We start from the raw sequence: 21,699 nt of genomic DNA, 5'->3' as shown, positions 1-21,699 counted from the left end.
GCCTAGCTCGTTGCTTGCCATCCAGTGTCCCTGGTGAGACTTCCTCAGACATCATCTCCTGAGCAACTCCCCCCACCCCCCCGCTCAGTTGTGGAAGCTGGAGTCCTGAGAGAGGAAGAGCTTGCCAGTCAAAGGATCTGCCCAGGAATCTGCATCGTAGGCCCAGTCTGCGAATCCCTGTCATGGGAGAGACAAGAGAAGTGATAGGAATTTGAGGCTCCAGTTGAAACTAAAAGGGAGCAAGTGGTCAACTTGCAGCCATTGTGAAACCTGTAGGCGAGGGATGGACAGTTCACAGAGTGAGCTGCTTCTGCCCACTGCCAATATCATACACTCACTGCTGACACTAATGGCTAACTAACCACCAACTAACATTAACTAACGCTAACCACTCACTGCTAACCAGCCACTAACACTAATCACTAATGAACCACCAACACTAAACTAGCCACTAACTACTCACTGCTAACTAACCAGTAACACTAACCACTAAATAACATTAACTAACACTAACAGCTAGCTGCTAAACTAACTGGTAACTAATCACCAACACTAACCACTAACATTAACTAATGCTAACCACTAACTAGCCACTAACTCTACCAACTGCTAACCACTAAAATTAGTCACAACTAATATTAAAGAGCACTAACCAAGCTAACTAACACTAACTACTATCACCACTATGCTAACACCATTACTAACAGTGCTAACACCAGTTAAAACTCAGAGAAACATATAATGATGCCAGCCAGGCACACTGGCTCACGCCTGTAATTCCAGCACTTGGGAGACCAAGGCAGGAGGATTGCTTGAGCCCCAGAAGTTTGAGACCAGACTGGGCAATATGTACTGAGACCCTGTCTCTACAAAAACATTTTAAAATTAGCCAGTATGGTGGTGCATGCCTGTAGTTTCAGCTACTTGGGAAGGCTGAAGCAGGAGGATCACTTGAGCCCAGAAGGTTGAGGCAGCAGTGAGCTGTGATCGCTTTACTACACTCCAGCCTGGTCTACAGGTGAGACCCTGTCTCAAAAAATAATAACAATGCAGAAAAACTGTAACACTTATATTGTTTGTGCAAGAATTCTCTAGACCAATTTTCTGGGAGGCAATTTGCCAACAGGTACTAAAAGACTTATCATGTGCATTGCATTGGTTCAAACATTCTTCCACATTAGGATAATTTATTCTGAAGGTCTAGGAGTTTAAGTTTTTGTCTTTTTGAGGTATACATGAAAAAAAATGTACGCAAGGAAGTTTATCATCACAATTTTTTTTTTTTTTGAGACGGAGTCTCGCTCTGTCACCCAGGCTGGAGTGCAGAGGTGTGATCTCAGCTCACTGCAAGCTCTGCCTCCCAGGTTCACACCATTCTCCTGCCTCAGCCTCCCGAGTAGCTGGGACTACAGGTGCCCGCCACCACGCCTAGCTAATATTTTTGTAATAAATATTTATTTTTAAAATCGACAGAAACTTTCACGAATAAAATATGTTAAATAACTATTGGCTAAATAAATAATATTATATAGACTTTTCAAATTATGTAGCGGAAAAATTGTCTGCAAGTGTTCTCCAGCAAACACTCATTTACTCATTTTTAATAACTGCTTTATTGAGATAGAATTCACGTACCACAACATTCACCATCTTAAAGTGTACAATTCAGTGGTTTTCGTGTATTCTCAGAGTTTGCAACCATCATCACGATCTAATTTTAGAACTTTTCATTACCTCAAACAGAAATAATGGAGCTAATATCCCATCGTATGGATATTCCACATTTTGTTAATTCATTCATAAGTTGATGGATGTTTAGGTTGTTTCTACTTCTTGGCTACTATGAATAATGATGTTATGAATATTCATGTACAAGTTTTGTGTAGGCATACATCTTCAATTCCCTTGCCTATATACCTAGGAGTGGATTTTCTGAATAATTCAGTGTTTGACTTTGTGAGCAACTGTGCAACTTTTTACCAAAGCACCTGACAATTCTCTGGTCCCACCAGCAATGCATGAGGGTTCCAATTTCTACACATTCTTGCCAATATTTGTTATTGGCTATTTTGTTTTCCTTTTAGCCATCCTCATGGACATGAAACAATATTGCATTGTGGTTTTGATTTACATTTTCCTAATGACTAGTGATATCGAACATCTTTTCAAGTGATTATTGGCCATCTATATATAATGTATATTGTTTTAATGCATACAAATCATATGAAATTTTACAAATATAATCTCAAGATACTTCCAAAACACAGAAAAAAAATCTTTCTGGAAACATACAAAAGTATCAATGGTGAATGTCTTGGTAATAAGATGATGATTGATTTTTTAAAAAATCCTTCTGTATCTCCTAAATGCCTGCAATGAATATGAATTACTTTTATGATTTGAGACTGAATATGATGGGTTTTCAGGCTGGGCCCGCACTTTGACATTTGTCTGACCAGGAAGGTGCCAGGCAGCCGGGCGTCATGGGCAACAGTGTGGCCTTGGGCTTCATGTAGCTGTGTCTCCATTCCCTGGAACTCTCATGACTGTAAGGAAGGAGGATGTCCATCCGCTGCGTCCACCAGATACACACTTGTGAGCCAGCACAGGTAAAGGATGCCTACTCCTTCTGTTCCCAGTGCATGAGAAAAGATACCTGGTCCAGGCAGGCCATGGAGGACAAGCTAGATCCTCCGTGCAGAGGAGAGGGCCACCATGCAGGGGATCACAGAGAAGGGAGGCACCCAGGCAAGGACCAGGACAAGGCAAATGGCACCTGGCGATCAGCCCGAGTAGGCCTATTCTCTGTACTGGAATCTCCCTCCACCACTGTCAGTCAATAAATAGGTCCCCACGGACAGAGCCTGGGTCTCCTTCTCCTCCCCGCTGCCAAGAAGGAGGTTGGAAGAGGGACAGACTATGTAGATGTGTTACATTAAGGGAGTCCTCAGTTGGGTGGGGGACAGCAGGCAGTATGCTGGGACCCAGGAGGGCAGACAATGGGGACGACATAAGAGAAAGACCTGGAGTTGAGGCATCTCCACTCCAGAGGAAAATAGGGAAAGAGACTCAAGCAATTTCCAGAAGAAGAAACCCAAAAGGCAAGTGGGTACAGCAAGAGATGTTTACACCCATTAGATATCAGGGAGATGCAAATTAGGACAACAGTGCCATGGCACTTTACACCCATTTGGCTGGTGAACATTACAAAGCTGGGTAATGCCAAGTGTTGGTGGGGCTGTGGGACTTAGGGACCTCAAGAGCTGCTAGTGGGAGTGCAGAACTGAAGCATGCAATCTGGCACCTCCGAATCACATCAACAGGTGGCATAACGGATGCCCAGCACTGCTGCTCCTGGGTGTGAGTCCCGGACAGAGGCTCACTCTCACAGATCCTGGAGGGGACCGGCATGTGCATGTTCACTAGAGTGCAGGGGAGACAGGACAGGACAGTAACACGTGGGTGATGACTCTACACAGCACCACATACAGCCAAAACGACGGACCAGATGTATGCATGGAAACACGGGAGCATCTCTCTCTCTCTCTTTTTTTTTTTCTTTTTTTTTTTAAGACAGAGTTTCGCTCTTGTCGCCCGGGCTAGAATGCAGGGGCGTGATCTCGGCTCACTGAAACCTCCGTCTCCCGGGTTCAAGCAATTCTCCTGCCTCAGCCTACCAAGTAGCTAGGACTACAGGCACCCACCACCACACCCAGCTAATTTTTTTGCATTTTTAGTAGAGACAGGGTTTCGCTATGTTGGCCAGGCTGGTCTCGAACTCCTGACCTCAGGTGATCTGCCTTCCTCAGCCTCCCAAAGTGCTGGGATTACAGGCATGAGCCACCACGTCCACCCCTGGGAGCATCTCTTAAAAGCACAGTGCTGAGGGGGAAACGTTAGAAGCAGGATGAGGCATATGACCAACAGCATTTATGTAAATTAAAGTACAGACACACAAAACACCACGTATTTTGCAAGACACACAGAAACACAAGTATTCACATTAAGCATGCTCGCTTGTTTGCCTGTGAGAGGAGGCGAATGGGAGTGGTGAAGGCAAAAGAGAGTACATTTTAAGAATAAATAAAACAAGAGGCCCCTTGCACAGATAAATAATCATAATGTAGCATGAACTGAGGAATGATGAACGCAACTCAGCACCAGACGTCTAAATAAAGAACGCAGGTGCGCTCCCCTTTAGAGGCCCATTTACTCACTCAAACATGCGTCTATTCATTTACAGGTTTATTGGCTCCTCTGAGCCTTGGGCTAGAGCCCCAGGCCCCAGGAAGAGGAATGGATGAGAGCAGACACAGAGGGACCACAGAAGTCAGAGGTAGACATACAGGGACCTCAAAAGAGAGTCAGATGCAGAGACAGGGAGGAAGGGCTGCACCTGCCCCGGGCTGGGTAACAGCTGGGGTGGGGATGTGGCCCCCTTGCTCCTCCAGAGCATGGCAGACCCGTGGTAGCTGCCCAAATTCAAGTGTGGACTCCAGTGGCGTGATAAGGCAGCCTAGCACATAGATGTCAGCACCTTTGCCGCCGAGCGGGAAGGCGTGGTCCACTTAGCACGGGTCCTCCAGGCTGGCAGAAGCTCAGGGTCATGGCCATGCCACTTCCGTGAGATCTCAGTCCTCACCTCCAGGGACAAGGAAGAGGACGTTAGGAAGGTCCCCCTGTGGCTTTGCTACTCAACCCCAATGAGACTAAGGTGCAGGGAGAGGCGGTGTAAGAGAAACAGAGACATGGGGCAGGAAAAGTCATGCTTGGCAACAGGTACTGCTAAGTACTACCTCTGGAGGATACTACTTTTTCCTTCCTGTGAGTATTTCTCACCATTCTTTTAGCTCCTTTCTCTGCTTTTTAGCCCTGCCTTTGTCTGAGCCCAGTTAAAGACATTTATAGGTGCTTTCTTGAGTTCCTGGCCAAATAACCACCCTGTTCTCTCTTAATCACTTAGACCACTCCTTGCTCTGGGGTTCAATTTTGTGAGCTCAACTCTGGCCACTGGAAATCCGTCCAGAGGAAATGACCTGAAGGGAGAGAGTATTCAGAACTCTGTCTGAGGGGTTGCAGTTGAGGAAACTGAAAGTAAGTAAAAGAAAAGTAGCCTGGGGCAAGGTGGAAGGGTGGGATTGGGGGGTGGGGGTGCTGTCTGTATCTTCACATCTCCAAGGGGCTTTCAGGGGCATAGGGTGCTGAGAGAATGTGCCTCATGCAGTAGAGCCAAACTGGGGTTGTGGTGAAAGATAAAAGGAATCAGATATCTGTTCAACATAAAGATGATCTTTCCACAGCTGCCTGACAACAGAAAGAGCTATTGGGAGGTAGTAAGCTCACTGTCACCAGAGGTATGTAACCACCTGGTCTCCAGCACTGCTTCCCAAGACATCTCCCTTCACAACTCTCTGTGGAAACACTTTTTCCACACCCCACCAGCCTCAGCCTGGGATGCTTCTTGCCCCTCCCAGGACCCCCAGGGCCCATGGTCTGCTACAGCCAGACACCAGATAAGGCTGCATGGGACTTAGAGAGGTCAGGTGAGGAATAAAGAGAGGGAGAGTGGAAGGAGCAGTAAGGGACAGAGGTGGCAGATGAGATGGGAGCAAAACTCCACAGCAAAGGGGACAGGGCATCTGCAGCCAACTCTCACAGAATGCAGAGCCCATGGCAAATCCATGGCCAGCAGAGGGAGCGCATGGCCCTGCAGGTGCACAAAGGTGGAACTTGGGAGTCCGGGGCATTGAGATCAATTCTCCCCCGCCTCTCTCCCCAGAGCAGGACTGTCCTAAGGGGGAAATTCAGTGTCTCCTGGGTGGAATTCACTTTGCGTCAGTCTCTGTCGTGTCCCCACGTTTCCACATGTGCAGCAGCACCATCTGTTCTGTCTTTTCATGTCTATCTCCCCTTCTGTCCACTCTCTTTGTGTGTCTGTTTTCTTTAGGTGCTCTCTCTGTTTCTTGGGCTCCAGATCTTCCTCTTTGTCTCTGCATCTGATTATTTTCCTAGTTCCCTGTATGTCTACCTCTGACTTTCTTGGCTCCTCTATCTGTTCTCTCTGATTATCTCTCCCTCAGCTGGCGTACCCCCTCCCCAACTCTCCTTTTTGTTCAATTTTAGGAACACAGAATTGGGGGATTCCTTCTGACTCCCTACCCTAATCCCCCTCCTTATCCCTGAAAGGCCTCCCCCACCTCCTGAAGAGTAGCTAGTAGAACTTGGCCCAGCTCAGAGGAAGGATGGATAAGAGATGTTTACAGGAAACATTCCGGTTCAGCTTGATCCAGAAGCTCAGGACAGACTACCACAAAAGCTCACAAGAGTGAAGGTGTGGCCTGAGCTGGGGTTTACAGGGCCTGAGTGGGAGAGAGGAGGAGGGGCCTTAGGTCTGGTGGGAGGGGGACTCCATGAGGGATAGCCTCAAAAATCACACACCTCTTGGTTGAGGAAGCAGTAGAGGATGGCAACGATGAAGCCCTGTGGGGCCAAAGAAGAAAGACCCCATCAGAACCCTTTGGCCTGGCCTGAAAGTGTCCACCGTCTTTCTGCTACCTTTTCCCTACTCATCCCCAGGCTATGGCTTGGGCCAGGTTTGATTGAAAGGGGAATTTAAATGCATTCATTACTTACTATGTGCCAGGCATATTGTCATAGAATTGTCCTAGCAAGCCTGCCAGGGCTGTACTGTTGGCCCCATTTCTCTGACCTTATTTCTGCATCCCTTGTGAATGAGCACAACACTTGGCACATAATAGGGGATCAATAAGAGTTGAATAGATTGGATGGATGGGTGGGTGGATGGATGGATGGATGGATGGATGGATAGATGGATGGATAGATGAGTGGGTGGGTGGATGTATGTATAGATGGGTGGGTGGGTAGATGAATGGGTGGGTGGATGGGTGGGTGGGTAGGTGGTTAGGTGAGTGGATGGATGGACGGATAGATGGGTTGGTGGGTGGGTAGATGGATGTATGGATGGATGGATGGATGCATGGATGGATGGATGGATGCATGGATGGATGCATGGATGGATGGATGGATGGATGGATGGAAGAATGCATGGGTAGTTGAATACATAGATGGGTGGCTGGAAGATGGACAGACAGACAGATATTTGAATATATGGATGAAAAACATAGCCCTCACCCTGTCATGAACTCAGCCAAGGCCCGTGGGCAACAGCACCTCCCTCCAGCACCCTCAATGGAAAGAAAGAGTGCCTGTGGGGTCCCTCACCTGGAAGGAACCCAGTCCCAGCTCCAGGGGGAGGCGGATGCCCAGGCCAGCATTGTCTGGCAGGAAGTTGAAGATGATGTAGTGAATTCCAAAGAGTGGGATCAGGAAAAGTGTCGACTTGGAGAGACGCCTGCAGGAAAGACAAATCCTAGGCTCCCAAGGCTGGGATTAGAAACTGTCGTGTGCACTTCATCTCCTCTCACTTCCTACCACCTCCCTATATCCACTCTGTGGAACAGCCACCTTGGGAAACGCCACCTCCCCACAATCACCCTGGGCTTTTTTATTTCTGGGCGCTGGATCCTGCTGATTCCCCTACCAACTATTCTTGCCCCAGTTTATCCCAAAGTCTATGCATCTTTCAAAGTGTAGATCAAAACCACTTCCTCCAGGAAGTCTTCCTTGACCACACCACCCTTCAACTAGAAAGGATCCCTCTCCCCAGGTTCCCATAGAAATTGATCCCAGCACTCATCGTTCTATTTGGCATGGGAGCTGGCTGTTTGGAGTCCTCATCCTTCCAATATTGTGATCCCCTAGAAGGAAGGGGCCAGGTCTATTCTGTCTCTGGGAACATAGGGAAGAAAGAGTATGGGGCTGAGGTCATGAATGCTTGTTGGATGAGACAGAACCACCACATTGAATCCCCCTCCAGTTACCCTTTCCCAGTATCCCCAGACACAAACACACAGTACCAATACTGAGACTGGGTATGGAGACTGCCCTGAGCTGGCTCCAGTTTCCTCACCAGGATGCGGATAATATTGAGAAAAAGCCCAAAGTTCACCTGGAAATAGAGGCATAGGAAGGTGGAAGACAAGGGTCAGGGGGTAGCCTTGGGTGGCTGGGGTGAGCCCCAGCCCATTTGGGGACTAGAAAATTTAAATCCTTGAGACGTGAGAATGTGCAGGTGAATGAATGCACAGATCATTGCTCCAGAACTGGTAGCCTGGAGATGGGGGGGGGTCCCACATTTGAGCATTGGACAGAGAAGGACCAAGTCCTGGGATCAAGGGGGGCGATCAGGCCTTGCCACCTGCCTCCAGCCACCTCCCAGGCTCTTCTCTAGCACAAAGCAGATGTCCCTCACTTTGCACAGTTGCTAAGTTGCAAAACATTTGTACATTTACCAAAGCCATGCAAAGCAGTCTTCACTGCCTCTGTGTTGTGTGTGAGAGCAGAGGGAGGAGAGGGGTTTAGCTGCAGACTCCATTTACTGCCCCCACCCGGCACCCCTAGTCTCTCACTGCAGTGGTAAATGATCTGCAACCAGCACATTAGGTTCATCAAAATTGAGCTGGAACAGCCTGCATGCTGATGGAGACCACCACCCCTCTAGTTTTACCAATGGGATACTGAGGCCCAGAGAGGGCCTCACAGAGAATCAGTGGCAGAGCAAGGCTGGAGCCCAGTTTTCAAGACACCCAGACTGGAGTTGCATTTCCTGCTGTGCACAGCCCGTCAGTAGTTCCAGGGAAGTTGACTGAATAAAGCAAAAGGCACTGGCCCAGAGACTGACCCCAACCGAGAGGACAATGGGCCCTTTGATGATCCACCAGTAGGGGGAGGTGTCGTCCAGGTCCCAGCACCTGGGGAGAGAGGAAAGAAGGCCGTTGTTGGAAAGTCCCCTTCACTGTGGTGACACAGGCACCTCCCTCTCAGGCATTCATGCCTTCTGGCCTCACCCACCTCCCCTCCAGCCTTTTCTCCTGTCTCAGCCAGTTAGGGTCTCCACCCAAAGGGGCACCCCAATCCAGGCTGGGCTCACCCTTTCTATCCACCTAGATGGACAAACGTTTCTGAACTCTGTTCAATGCCTTCTTGCTGGCCCCCTGGCAGCTCCCTCACCCCACCTTCCCCCAGCCCCACAGCCCTGGGAATCTGAGCTCCAATCTCCTGCCTGGCTCATGCCCCTTCTGTGCTACTCACAGACTGTTCTCCCACCCCCCATCCTAGCCAGGCAGTCCCTTCTCCTCCTCTTCCCAGCCTGGAGAACAGCCCATGGCCTGACTGTCCACTCCACACCCCATGTAGGACCAGTGGGTATGACAAGGTGGCCGCTCCGACTCACGCGATGTCCTCGAAGGCCAGTTTGCAGCTCACCCACGTGCCAGTGAAGAGCACGGGCAGCCCTACAGGAGTACAGGGGAGACACAAGTGAGGGGGTCTGCATCCTTGACTCTGAGATCTGGCGCCACCTCCCACCACCACCATCAGCCACGTAGGGCACTGCAAAGGCAGGGCCAGGCAGGACCCCAGAGCCAGGGCCCTGGTCCCACCCTCCAACACTTGCTGCCGGACTGTGGCCTGTCCCTCTCCTTCTCTGGGCCTCAGAGTGAGGTGGAGGGGCCTTTATGTAAACTCCCTGGGCCTTTCCAGCCCTTTACCTCCCCATGGTGCCCAACCCGCCCTCAGTGCTCACCCCAGCCAGCGAGAACCAGCCACCAGAAGGCTCTCCTTGAGCTGGGGGAGGTGGAGGCCAGGAGGCAGGTCAGGTAGACGGCTTCTGCCAACAGCCAGCTGAAGTTGGTCATGGTGGCGAAATGGGAGGCGGCCACAGAGACCTTGCATAGAACCTGGGGGCCGGGACCTGGGTGCTTCAGAGCTGGGACACCCACTGGAGCCCCATCCCAGTCTCCTCTACCCTACTCAGATACAGAACCTCCAGGCCCCTCCATGTTAGGCTGGGACCTGCAGCTCCTTGGGCCACCCAAGAGGGGATGTGGTGATATACAGTGAGGGTTAAGAGCACAGATTTGGTATCTAGACAGCCTGGCTTCTAATTTACTATTTCCTGTGCAAATCTCCTCACACCTTAGCTTTTCATCTGTAAAAGGAAAAACCTCCAAAACCTAGATCAAGCCCTCGTCATAAGGATTAAATGGAAACTGCCTAAGACCTGCTTCTATTTTCACTTACCCCCATCCTTCCTGAGCTGAAGTCAATCCCTAGAGCTGTGACTTATTCAGCCACAGCTCTGTCTTGCAAAAAACACACACAGGCACCCGTGCATTCACTCACTCACTGCATGACTTGATCACCTGCCGGCAGGGGAGCAGGACCACCTCTGAGTTCAGTTGGCCCATGTTTGATCCCAGCCCCACCCGTGTGCCACTGGGTGACCTTGCCAACTGTCTCTCCTCTACAAAATGGGATTAAAGTGATGCTTTCTTCTTCAAGCTGTTTTAAAAATTCAAGAGATAATGCCAGCTGACTCTTGAACAACAAAGGTGTGAACTGCTGAAGTCCATTTACACATAGATTTTCTTCCATCTCTGTCACCCCTAAGACAGCAAGATCAACTTCTCTTCCTCCTCCCCCTCAGGCTACTCAACATAAAGACGATGAGGATGAAGACCTTCATGATGATCCACTTCCATTTAAAAACAGCCAATTTATTTTCTCTATGATTTTCTTAAAATTTTTTCTCTAGCTTACTTTATTGTAAGAATACAGTATATAACACGTGTAACAGACAAATATGTGTTAATCGGTCATTTATGTTATTGGTAAGGCTTCAGGTCAACAGTAGGCAATCAATAGTTAAGTTTGGGGGACACAAAAGTTATACTTGAATTTTCAGCTGAAAGGGGGGTCAACACCACTAAACCCACATTGTTCAAGGGACAACTACATATGTAAAGCACTTAGTGCAATGCCTGGCACAAAATAAGTGCTCAGTATGAAGTATGATTAATTCTTTCATCAGTTAATTGAGGTCATGTGTTAGTTTGCTCCCTGATTTCGCTGTTCATTTCCAGCACACTTGTAGAGGATCTAGCAGGTGCTGGGTCTCCACATTCTGCCCAACTTCCCTTTAATTTCAATTGCCTCTATTGTCTCCACCCCATCTCTCCCATGGTGCCTTCCCAGTTTCTTGGACATGGCCCAGGTCCTCCTGTCTTTGAGAGTTTGTTCACCCTGGTCCCTCCTCTTGAAATGTTCTCCTTCCCCATCTCCCTATTGTTGCTGCCAATACAGCTCCAGGGTCCTCTCCTCCCTGAAGCCCCCACTTGTTCTCTCCTCCCTGAAGCCCCCTCTTGTTCTCTCCTAGCTCTCAGCTTCCTCCACTTGGGAGTCCCCTAATCTGTGTGCATTCTGTCCCATGGGCTCTTCTTGAAGGAGGGACCCAGCTCCTCCCAGCCCCTTGCGTACACACCCCCAGCACAGACCTATGAGTGCTCAGGGAGGGATGAAAGGAAAGGAAAAGGCTGTGCGTAGTGAAACGTGGTCTAGGTTGGACTACAGAACGCGGAGTAGAGCATGCAATATGGGAAATGACATGGATCGACACCACAGTCCAGGAAAGGCGTGAGGACTTAGGGGGTGACATGGGAAAGGAGCATTTTCCTGTTCTGTAATTGGCCATGCAGGAGCCCCAGGGTCAGCCCACAGGGCAGGGAAGCCTGGTGCAGGCACATCTGGGTCTGTAATCCTACCTCCTCTCTCCCCCACCTGCCCAGCCCCTTCACCCATGGCCATTACAGTGGAGAAGCTGCAGTGGTCAGTGTCATCGCTGTGGAAAAGGGCAGCATCCTTCAGGAACACAGCTCCTGCCTTGAGGATAAAAGTGGCGAACAGCTGGGTGTGGACATAGTTCCGGGGGCAGTGGAGCCTCCTGGGGGTAATGGGAGAAATGAGGAACGAGAAGCAAGCAGGGAGAGGGGATTCTGGTGTGCTGCAACTGGGCTGAACAGGGCAGGAGGTGAATCGAATCAAATTGGATGCAATCAAACTGAATTGAATTGAGCTGAACTTGAGGCTTCAGTTTAACCCTTGCAGGACAGCTGAGCAACCATTCCTGTGCTCAGGGTAAGTGTGGAAACAGAGGAATATCTGGTCCCTGCCTCGAGGGTGCTCACAGTCTCAGGGAACAGAGGCAGAAACGGCAGGTACTGCCCATGGGAGCCCCATGGATGATCAGAGACACTCATCCCCATGAGACCAAGAACAGCACAGGCCAGATGCAGTGCTCAGACTTCGAAGGCTGGAGGAGGGGGTGGGGTCTTAAAAGGGACAGTGGTCAGAGAGTTATAACAGTCAAGAGGGGCTCTGGGCAGGAGGCAGAGGACTGTCAGATGCAGATAGGAGCTGGGCTTTCTCAGATATAAATACACTGAGAACAATGAGGAATTCCAAGCAAATAGAATGAGCACCACGTGAGCAAAGGGGCAGAGGTAGGAATGAGTTCTGGTGTTTGAAGGGATGGGTCTACATGGTGGGGAAAAGGGAAGGGAAAGTTAGACAGGGGTATGGTGCCTAGATCTGGGAAGTTCATGGCTATGTAGGCAAGGAAGCAGACTTGACCCTGTGGGAAATAAGGAGCCAAGGAAGGTTCTTGAGCTGGTGATGAGGATGACAAACCTGAGAGCAACCAGGATGGTGATGGCCACGAAGAGGGCTACAATAGAGATGCTATGGCCCATGGTGTAGATAATCTTCACTGTGGAGAAGTAAGATTCCTGGGAAGGGCAGAGACAGAAGAAAGTCTCAGCTTCTGGGCCTTTGGAGGAAAGAGAGGCTTGACAATCAAGCAGGTGAAGCCTTTGCCATTCCACCCCAACACTCCCCATCTGGAGGCAGAGGTGTCCACGGGTACCATGAAAAGCTCCCCCTGTGCACTGGAGCTTTAGTTTACAGCCTGCCTTCCACCTGACCTGCGGGTGAGGGAGGGGCAGTAGCGAGGAGTGGAGATGCTTAACATTAATGATGCTCTGGGGGTGAGGAGAGGCAGCCGCAGAAACTACATGTCCCTGGGGAATGACAAAAGCCCAAGAGGAAATCAGCTTGTTTATTGACATCCAGCTTGCTCACCAGCTTGGGAACACAATGTATCCAAATAAAGGAGATAGCCAGGGACACCTGGGGACAGCCACAGGCAGGCAGGTAAAAGGTTTCTGTGGCCAAGTGTTTGGATCAGTCAGAGTCCAGCCTGGACCTGAAGATAGAGTGTGCAGGCAAGGGAAGGGAGCAGGGGCCTGGGCACTGGCCCCAATCCCAGCTCTCCTGTGGGGTCCAGGCAATCACTTCCTGTCCCTGACTCAGTCTTTCCATCTGAAAAATGGTTACAGTCATGCTTTACCTCTCAGAGATCAAGGGGACAGAGAAATGGGATGATGGGTTTGGGAGTGCCTTGCAAAGGCCCTGCTGGATACACAAGTGTGCGGTGTGCTGGCTGGTGTTAGGAGCTCTCTGCAATCACCCTGGGCTTGAGTTTCCCTCACTTGCCCACACCACAACCATGCACACTGCTCCACAGACTGAGGGCCAGAGAAGGAAAGGAGCTTCCCAGGGCTGCTAGGAGCCTTGTTTCCTCTGGAACCACTTTAAGCTCCCTGCCCTGGAGGCCTGGACACAGAACCAAGACAGCAGCCGGCAGATCTCCCACCTGCCCTCTGCCCCGCTTCTCCCTCCAAGTAACTTGGCCTGTGGGTCACCCTTCAGTAACTTAGCAAAAGACCCCCTCTCCTCCAGACACTTCACTGCTCTCTGCTGGAAAACTGCTGTAAGTAGTATTCCAATCTGCAGGCTAGAGAATGGCGGCCCCTACAGTTGTGCACCCACCCATACAAATGTCCATGGCAGTCCTTCCTCCAAGATGCCAGAAGACTCTTACCTCCTCAGCCAGCAGCTCCAGAGGCACAGGGCAGGCCACAGGGTAAGGTGGAAAGGGCTCAGACCAGCCAGTGATAGTACAATCCCGTTTCACAGCCCCTGGGAGGCAAGCAAGACTCTCTAGCCACAACTCCTTCCCTCTCCCCAGGAGGGGGCTGGGGGTGCCGGGGACCATCGAGTGACCCTGGCAGGGTTTGCATGGACAGCTCCTCTGAGCAACAGAGAGGGTGGGTCCAGAGGCCTGGGGCCCAGGTCTAGCCTGCCCAGGGACACACTATGGGGCCTTCCATCTCTGGCTTCAAAGGTGCCATCTCTTCACAGAGAGGATTATTCCCCTGAGGGGTGAGGAGTGGTGAGTTGGGCTGCCAGCATCCTAAGGGCAGTAGGGAGAAAAGAGGCCCTCACTGTCCCGGCACCTAGGCCAGGGAGGTGAAGCAGAGCAGCAGAGTGCCCCACCTTCTCCATCCTGGGCAGTTGGTGGTGTCTTGGCAGTCAGGCAGGCCTGCCCTCCTCCACCCTTGCAGCCAGCCTTCTGCTAACACCTGGAGGGCATCCAGGTCCAGCACTTACAGGTTCTGCACTCTAATACTTTCCTGCACAGTTAATGCTCTTGTTCTCCCCAGTTCACAGCTCAGGAAGCAGAGATCAGGATAGACTGACTGGCCCGAGGTCACCCCAGAAGAGGGGAAGTTGGTATACAAACCCAGGTTAGCCTGCCCCCAAATCCAGTGATGTGTCTGCCAGATTCTGCCACTTCCAGATGAAAGCACCTCCCTTTCCCACCGCCACACCCAGCACCCCTCACCTGACTCTGAGCTGAAGTGAGAGAAGAAATCCGGGCAGGGGAGGGTGACCCACTCGCCAGAGCCTGCCGTTGGCCAGCACAGCAGCCCATCCCAGGTCGTAGGGCAGCCTGGATAGAGAGCCAGAAGCAGCAGAGACTCAGCCCAGGTGCAGGGCTGTCCCAATAATCCGAGGGGTGAGGCTGGAGGATATAAAGGAATCAGAGAAGCCACCACCTGCCTCCTAGGCCCCATACCCAGGGTAGTGTTGGGCATCTCCTCTGCTGCTTGTAGACAGGCACTCTCATCCTCTCTCAGCTGGGTGATGAAGTCACATTCTGGGTGCATGTGGCCCAATACCTGCTGGAAACAGTGAACAGGATGAGCCAAGCCAGTTGGGTGTCTTTCTGGGCTCTGTGGTCCACATGACCTGAGAACAGGGACAAGGCCTGATTCATTTCTGTGCCCTAATCCTAGGCAAAGACCTGCTCACAGTAGTTTCAGGTGTGTTTGGTAGATGTTCAGATGGAAGGAAGGAAGGAAGGAAGGAAGGAAGGAAGGAAGGAAGGAAAGAAGGGAGGGAGGGAGGGAGGGAGGGAGGCAGGCAGAGAGGGAGGAACAGAAGGTCTAATCCTCTCTTGTGCAGTTAATGCTCTTGTTCTTTCCATTTCACAGCTCAGGAAGCAGAGGTTAGGGTTGACTGACTTGCCCAAAGTCACCCCGGAAGAGAGGAAGTTGGTATACAAACCTAGGTCTGCCTAGGTTTGGATGGATGTTTCTCCATTCTGTCTCATGTAAGTAAGTTCTGAGACACATTAGACAATGTGCTTCTGAAGATCTCACAGGGATGGCCAACTCCATTCTCATCAGGGCCTTTCCTCCTTCCCTGTGTCATTCTCCTTGCTCTCCACTCCTGCTCCCTGGAAGCAGTTCTGCATAATAATGGTAGACAGAATAATGGCCCCCAAAGATGTCCACATCCTAATCCGTGGAACCTGTGAATATGTTACCTTAAACGGCAAAAGGACTTTGCAGATGTGATTGAGTTCAGGATCTTGAGATGCAAAGCTCAGCCTTGATTATCTGAGTAGGCCCGATGTAATCGCAAGGCTCCTTATAGGATGGGCAGTAGGCAAGAGAGTCAGAATCAGAGGAGGTGACATGAGGATGTGTGCTGTGGGAACTGAGATTTAAAGATGCCACACTGCTGGTCTGAAGATGGAGAAAGGGCATGAACCCAAGGAAAAGGCAAGGAAATAGATTATTCTCTACGGTCTCCAGGAGGAATGCAGCTCTGCCAATACTTTGGATTTACTCCACTGGAAACCATTTTAAATTTCTGACCTTTGTCTCAGTCTCTGCTTTTCGGGATGCACACAGGCAGGAACACATGAGCAAATGGGTAGCTTAGTAAGTGAGAGAGAAGATGGATGAATGAATGAGCACATGGATGAGTGAGCACATGAATGAGGTGAAGGCTACATAAAAAAAGGAAGGAGGGAAGGAAGGCAGGAAGGCAGGAAGGCAGAAAAGAAGGAAGGAAGGCTGGTGGAATGGATGAGTATACAGACAGACAGACAAATATATGGCTGGGGAGGTGGATGGATGGATTTGGACGGATGGATGGATAGACAGATGACTGGCTGCATGGATGGGTGCATGGTGGATGAGTGAGAGAGCTGTGTAAGGATGGATGTGTGGCTTCATGGATGTGTAGATGAAAGGATCATAACCTTGATGGCTGAGCAACCCTGAAAGATTATAGTTTTGGGAGCCTCCCAGATCTTGTGCTACACAGTGGCCATGAGAAATGATCTCTGGAAGCTGGAAACAAGTTGGGGTTTTTTTGGGAATCTTCTAGAAGTACTTCTGAAAGTGTGCCTCAAGAACCAGCTAGAGATCCACTGGGATGGAAGCAGGAATATGTAGAGATCTAGGGTGGATCCAGCACTTTGTATTTTAACAAGTTCTCCAGGAAACTGGAAGTGAACAGCAGGAATTTCTAGCACTTCTCCCTCCCACTGCCCCAAACTGAAGGAAAACCAAAACTGATCGCCCAGCAGGCCAGAGCCCAAACAGATACATACAAGGGAAGCCAAGTTTACAAAACATACTTTCTGCACTGTGAACTGGGTATACAGCATACACATTTTTGTATAAAACACACATCCAAGTCAACCAGTGTAGATGTCTGTTCCCCCAGGCTTTCACAGGAGAGGAGGGGCTGGGGAAGGGAGAAGGGCTGGATCCTAATAGACCCTGTGCAAACTGTGATCAGAAGCAGGACAGGGGCCGGGCACAGTGGCTCATGCCTGTAATCCCAGCACTTTGGGAGACCAAGGTAGGCGGATCACCTGACGTCAGGAGTTAAACACCAGCCTGACCAATGTGGCAAAACACCATCTCTACAAAAATACAAAAATTAGCCGGGTGTGATGACACGCTCCTGTAATCCCAGCTACTCGGGAGGCTGAGGCAGGAGAATCGCTTGAACCCAGGAGGCGGAGGTTACAGTGAGCTGAGATTGTGCCACTGTACTCCAGCCTGGGCGATAAAGTGAGACTCCATCTCAGAAAAACAAAACAAAAAAACAAAAAGAAGCAAGACAGGTACCATGGGAGGGAGTGTCCCTCTCACAGGGATTGGGGAGGTGGCATTTGAGCTGGACCTGGGGACAAGGGAGCATTTTTTAGAGCCAGACACACACAGTGGGGAGAAGAGCATCTGGAACAGAAAGCACAGCATGTGCAAGGACAAGGGAAGTGGGAAAAGGTGTATTTGGGAAGTATCAGCTCAGGACTAATGTTTCTCTCCCCATGGCCCCCGCCCCCACCCCCCACACACACACCCTCAATGTCTAGCAGGATCCATGTCAGCAAATGTTTAATTAACAGCTAGTGTTCTTTGGGAGAAATGCAGGCACAGCAAATAGTGTAGCAGATGTAAGACCAGGGCTGGGGTCAGAGAGTACAGACTTTGACCACCAGAGTGGGGACAATAGATGGTGGGTGACCACGTGGAGAGACCCGAGAGCTCTGCCGCAGATTTGTGGGCTAGGAGAAAATCTGGAGAGCTAGCCCAGTAAGGAGGGTCACCCCCACCAGTGCTACCCTGGCAGGAGAAGTCACTCCTGTCCCGCCCTGCTGACCCCATGGGTCCATGGCTTGGACGCAGCTCTGCCATCTCCTGCCTGGCCCTGCAAGGCCCCAGGGTGCAGATGTCACCCACTACCCAGGCTCCAGGTCTCATTTTGGTGGGTGCCGCGGACTCAGCTCTTGGCTTCCTCCCGAGGACTCAGTAACCTCAGGTCCATCTCAGGGCAGAGCCCCGTTGCATGTCCCCTACATCTCCCAACAGACTGAGCGCACAAAGCAGGGAAGGAAGAGCAGGAGGGCAGACGGGCCTGTATGGGACTTTCTCACACCATCAGCCTGACATTGACCCTGGGCTGTTGGAAGAGCTGTGGTCTCTGCCTATCCTTCTGCCTACTGCACAGTCTGGCAAGCCCCAACCCTGCCTGGGAAACTTTTCAGGGCCAATTTGGGGAAGCAACTGAGGGCAAAGGATGCCAGGAGAGCAGCCTCATGCCAAAAGGATGAACAGACAGTGCCCACACCTCTAAGAGAAGGAGGGAAATTCAGAGAAGCCCCACTAATGACTCAGGATGTGTGGTCATAGGGCCAGATGTAAGGAGAGATTCTAGGGAGGGAAGTGGTGGGAGGAAGGATAGATCGTTCTAAGATTTATCCAAATGCTCCTGCTGAATTAGGACTGGCGAAACACATCCTGGGGCTCCCAGTCACCCCCACACACATCGTGGACCCCACCCACCCCTGAGGGGAGGCTCCATCGCCCTGGACCCCCAGGCCTTGCATCTATGCCTGCTGCTCTTCCTGGTATCTGCAGGGGATGGTGCCCACACTGGCAAACAGTGATTGAGGTCTAGCTTTGGTACTAGCACCATCTGCTGAATGGCCACCACCAGGTCTTGGGTACCCCTGCTAAAAATAAAGCTTTTGCTGTAGAGTGCACACAGATGGCAGACAGGGGGGCAGTCGAAGTTTCCTGTGTTGCACCCCTATGCCCAGCCCTTGACAAATCAGATTCCACTCAATGCACAGTGACCCGGGCCAGCGGATATTTTCTCTTTTAACAAAAGAGATAAAAGCAAGGCTCAGGAAGGCTGAGGAACTTGCAGTTCACACGGCTAGTTTCATGGGTCCAGGATTCAAGCCCAAAGCCTGTGCACTTAGGAGCAGGTGCAGCAAGGTGCTCGGGAGGGGCAGCACCCTCCAATAAGGCAGTGGAGGAAGAATGCTTCAGGCCCTCACCATCCCAGAACCTTGTGACTCCCAGCCTGGTCCCTGCTGTCACTTGCAGTAACCTCCTGGAAAGTTACCGGGAAACTGCAGCACATTCAGGAAGGGCCTTCTCTCCTGATGCCCCGTGCTCCAGCGCTCTAGCCCATGGAGTACAATTTGGTTGCCAAAAGCCTCTCCAGCCCTCGGCATCGTGAGAAGATGATGGATCCCCTAACTGCTGGAGCAGAAGCAGCTGGTCTCCACCAACTCCTTAGGTTCCACTCCTTCCTTGGCCACACCCTCTTCAAAGGAAACCACCAAACTGGAGAGTGGCTCAGGGAGTCATGGGACTAAGGAAGGGTCCAGAAAGCTTACCACGGGAGTGTGTGGAAGCATCACAGGTGCACAGCTGAGAGAAAGAGCAAACTGGGGGGACTAAGAGGGGAGCCTGACTTTGCCTCACCAATTCTGAGGCACTGTCTTGGGGCAGACAGAGTCTCTGTGGCCCTCAGAGGGCACAGCCAGGCCCTGGGGGAAGCAACAAGAAGGTGAGCTCAGCTCAGCCCCTGGAAGGACATGTTAATAGCACTACCCAGAGTCACTACAGACTGCTGGGCAGAGGGAGATGAGGGAGGGAGCCCCGGTGTCAGGGGCTCTCCAAGCCACAGCCTGCCACCTGCTCGTAGGGAGGGACTCTAGAGTGGAAGAAGGGCAGTAGGGTCTCCACCAGGCTCCAGTTGGCCCTGTGGCTCCCAAATCTGGAGCCCAGTGGCAGAGGCCGGAGGGTCTCAGCTGGCTACTCACGGTCGGTAACGGGCTCAACACGCAGAAGACGTGGGCCCCCCACATCCGGCGGTCCATGGTGAGCCCAGCAGTGGCTCCCTCCACCAGCCTCAGTAAGCCTTGGCTATCTTCCTTCCCCTGCTGTCCCCTGACACAGCCGCTTCCACCACACCCTCTGCTTCCCCTTCTCAGGTGGCTGTTTGCATAGGCAGGAGCTAGCCGAGGGGACACAGACCGCTGAATATTCACCAGGATTGCAGGACACCTGCCCAGCGCAGCATTGACGCTGAGGTGGGACTCTGTTTCCAGCAGGCAGGGGCTGAGCCCGCACCCTCATCACCTTCTACTCTGGCTATAAGTCTGCTTGTGTGTCTGTCCTGATAGCAAGGGCCCAGAGAGGTGACAGCCACAGGTCGCTTGGTCAATATTCTCTACCGCTTTCTTCTCTAAGCCCAGGTCTCCAGTGGCCATCATTGGAGTGACCCCTCAGATTGATGGGATCTTAAAGAATAGGAAGGGGACCTGGGCCTGCCCTTGGGAAGCTCCCAGGTTATTTGATGTGTGCTCCTAGCCTCATCCACAGGGCTGGAGAGTGAGGTCAGAGCTGTGTGGAACTGGTGGGGAAGGGGAAGGGTATGGTATTAGTGGAGATGGAGGGTTGGAATGGTCTTAGGAAAGGAAGTATGATCTGTAAGCACTGGCATGGGCTGGCCAGGAATGTGTCCTGGGTCCTTTACTGGGCAAAGACTCTGGCCTGGATGGTGAGCTGAAGCTGCAAGCATCAAGGCTCTGGATTTCACATGGGGGCTTATCAAAATCTCTCCAAAACTCTCACGGCAAAAGGGGAAAATGAGGTTGGTTGGAAGCCTTGTGAAGGATTCATGGGTCAAGCCATCTTGAATAGGGGGAGGACAACTCTCATCGGTAGCAGAAATGAGAAGACTTACACAGCAAACTATATTGAACATTCATTGCCTGGTCACTTTTATTACAGTTTTAGACTTTAAAATGCAGGGTCTCCATTGGCCAGGCTAAAGACAGTGTTCTAAATGCCCCTGGATCTTGCACAGCATTTTGAAATGTCAAAGATGTCACCTCTGAAAGACCTGAATATCCCAGTAGCCGACAGGTCCTGATGTTTGTGTGCACGTCTCCACTCACAGAAGCTGCTGGGCTGCGTGCTAGAACACCAGACATGTTTACAGCCCGATCACATCATGAATGTTGAAGGCTCCTCGCCCCCGCTACATCTGGATTTAGGGCTTATTTTGACATCAGCAGGGGTTTATTTTTCCATTTTTCTTCATTGTCAACAAAATACTGAAAAAAAAAAATATTTCAAAACAAAAACATGAACCACCCCAAGCTCCAAAACCCTCCTATCCTGTGTAAGTGTTTTCATGAGCTTAACTGTGAAACGGGTGCAAGCAGCATGCCACACAGAGCTCTGCACACTTTTACACTTTTAGGGGAGAGCAGAGCTCCTCTCTTGGCAGGCTGAGAGCTCACGGGTTGGAAAAGCAGAGTGCTGAAAAGGTATAACTTGAAGGGAAAGCTAGAACCTTCTGTTCCTCAGCTACAAAGAAGCAACAGCACCAGGAAAAAAAAGTCTTACGATTAATCACTGTTGATAATTAGCATCAATATCATTAGCATTAATGATGGCTAATTATTGAGGTTGATAGTGATAATTAATAATAGTTATTACTGTCTAAACGAGTGGTTCCTAACCTGGAGCAATTTTGCTTCCCTAGGGGACATTTGGCAATGTCTGGAGACATTTTTTGTTATCAAAATAAAAACTAGGAGTTGGGGTGAGGAGTGGGGTGGTGAGTTGCTCCTAGTATCGAATGAGTAGAGACCAGGGATGCTATTAAGCATCTACAATGCACAGGATGCCCCCACCCTTGATCATATAAAGAATTATCCAGTCCCAAAGATCAATAAGACCAAGGCTGAGAAACCCTGCTCTAACT

At 50.7% G+C, this 21,699-nt stretch overlaps 1 protein-coding gene across 8 annotated transcripts; it reads right to left on the bottom strand.

Annotated features, from left to right (window-relative positions):
* Nucleotide 1: 1 nt before the first annotated feature.
* On the bottom strand, nucleotides 2–19,917 carry GHRHR (growth hormone releasing hormone receptor). Of its 8 annotated transcripts, none has more exons than XM_009452860.5 (14): nucleotides 19,745–19,915; nucleotides 14,897–15,002; nucleotides 14,663–14,770; nucleotides 13,859–13,956; nucleotides 12,607–12,704; nucleotides 11,698–11,860; nucleotides 9,665–9,818; nucleotides 9,314–9,374; nucleotides 8,762–8,831; nucleotides 7,938–8,029; nucleotides 7,243–7,372; nucleotides 6,439–6,480; nucleotides 4,538–4,642; nucleotides 2–177 (listed from the first exon to the last, which is right to left on the bottom strand). In XM_009452860.5, exons 1-14 carry the CDS (start codon nucleotides 19,799–19,801, stop codon nucleotides 85–87), a joined length of 1,377 nt encoding a protein of 458 aa, XP_009451135.1. In that variant the 5' UTR covers nucleotides 19,802–19,915; the 3' UTR covers nucleotides 2–84. The 8 variants fall into 8 exon arrangements, with proteins under 8 accessions (XP_009451135.1, XP_009451136.1, XP_009451139.1 ...); XM_009452861.5 differs by having other exon boundaries at nucleotides 11,728–11,860; XM_009452864.5 differs by lacking the exon at nucleotides 4,538–4,642.
* Between the last annotated feature and the right edge of the window lie 1,782 nt (nucleotides 19,918–21,699).

This window comes from Pan troglodytes, chromosome 6 (assembly GCF_028858775.2).
Source record: "Pan troglodytes isolate AG18354 chromosome 6, NHGRI_mPanTro3-v2.0_pri, whole genome shotgun sequence".
Classification (NCBI taxonomy): Eukaryota; Metazoa; Chordata; class Mammalia; order Primates; family Hominidae; genus Pan; species Pan troglodytes.
This window is presented reverse-complemented; position numbering and strand designations above follow the sequence as displayed.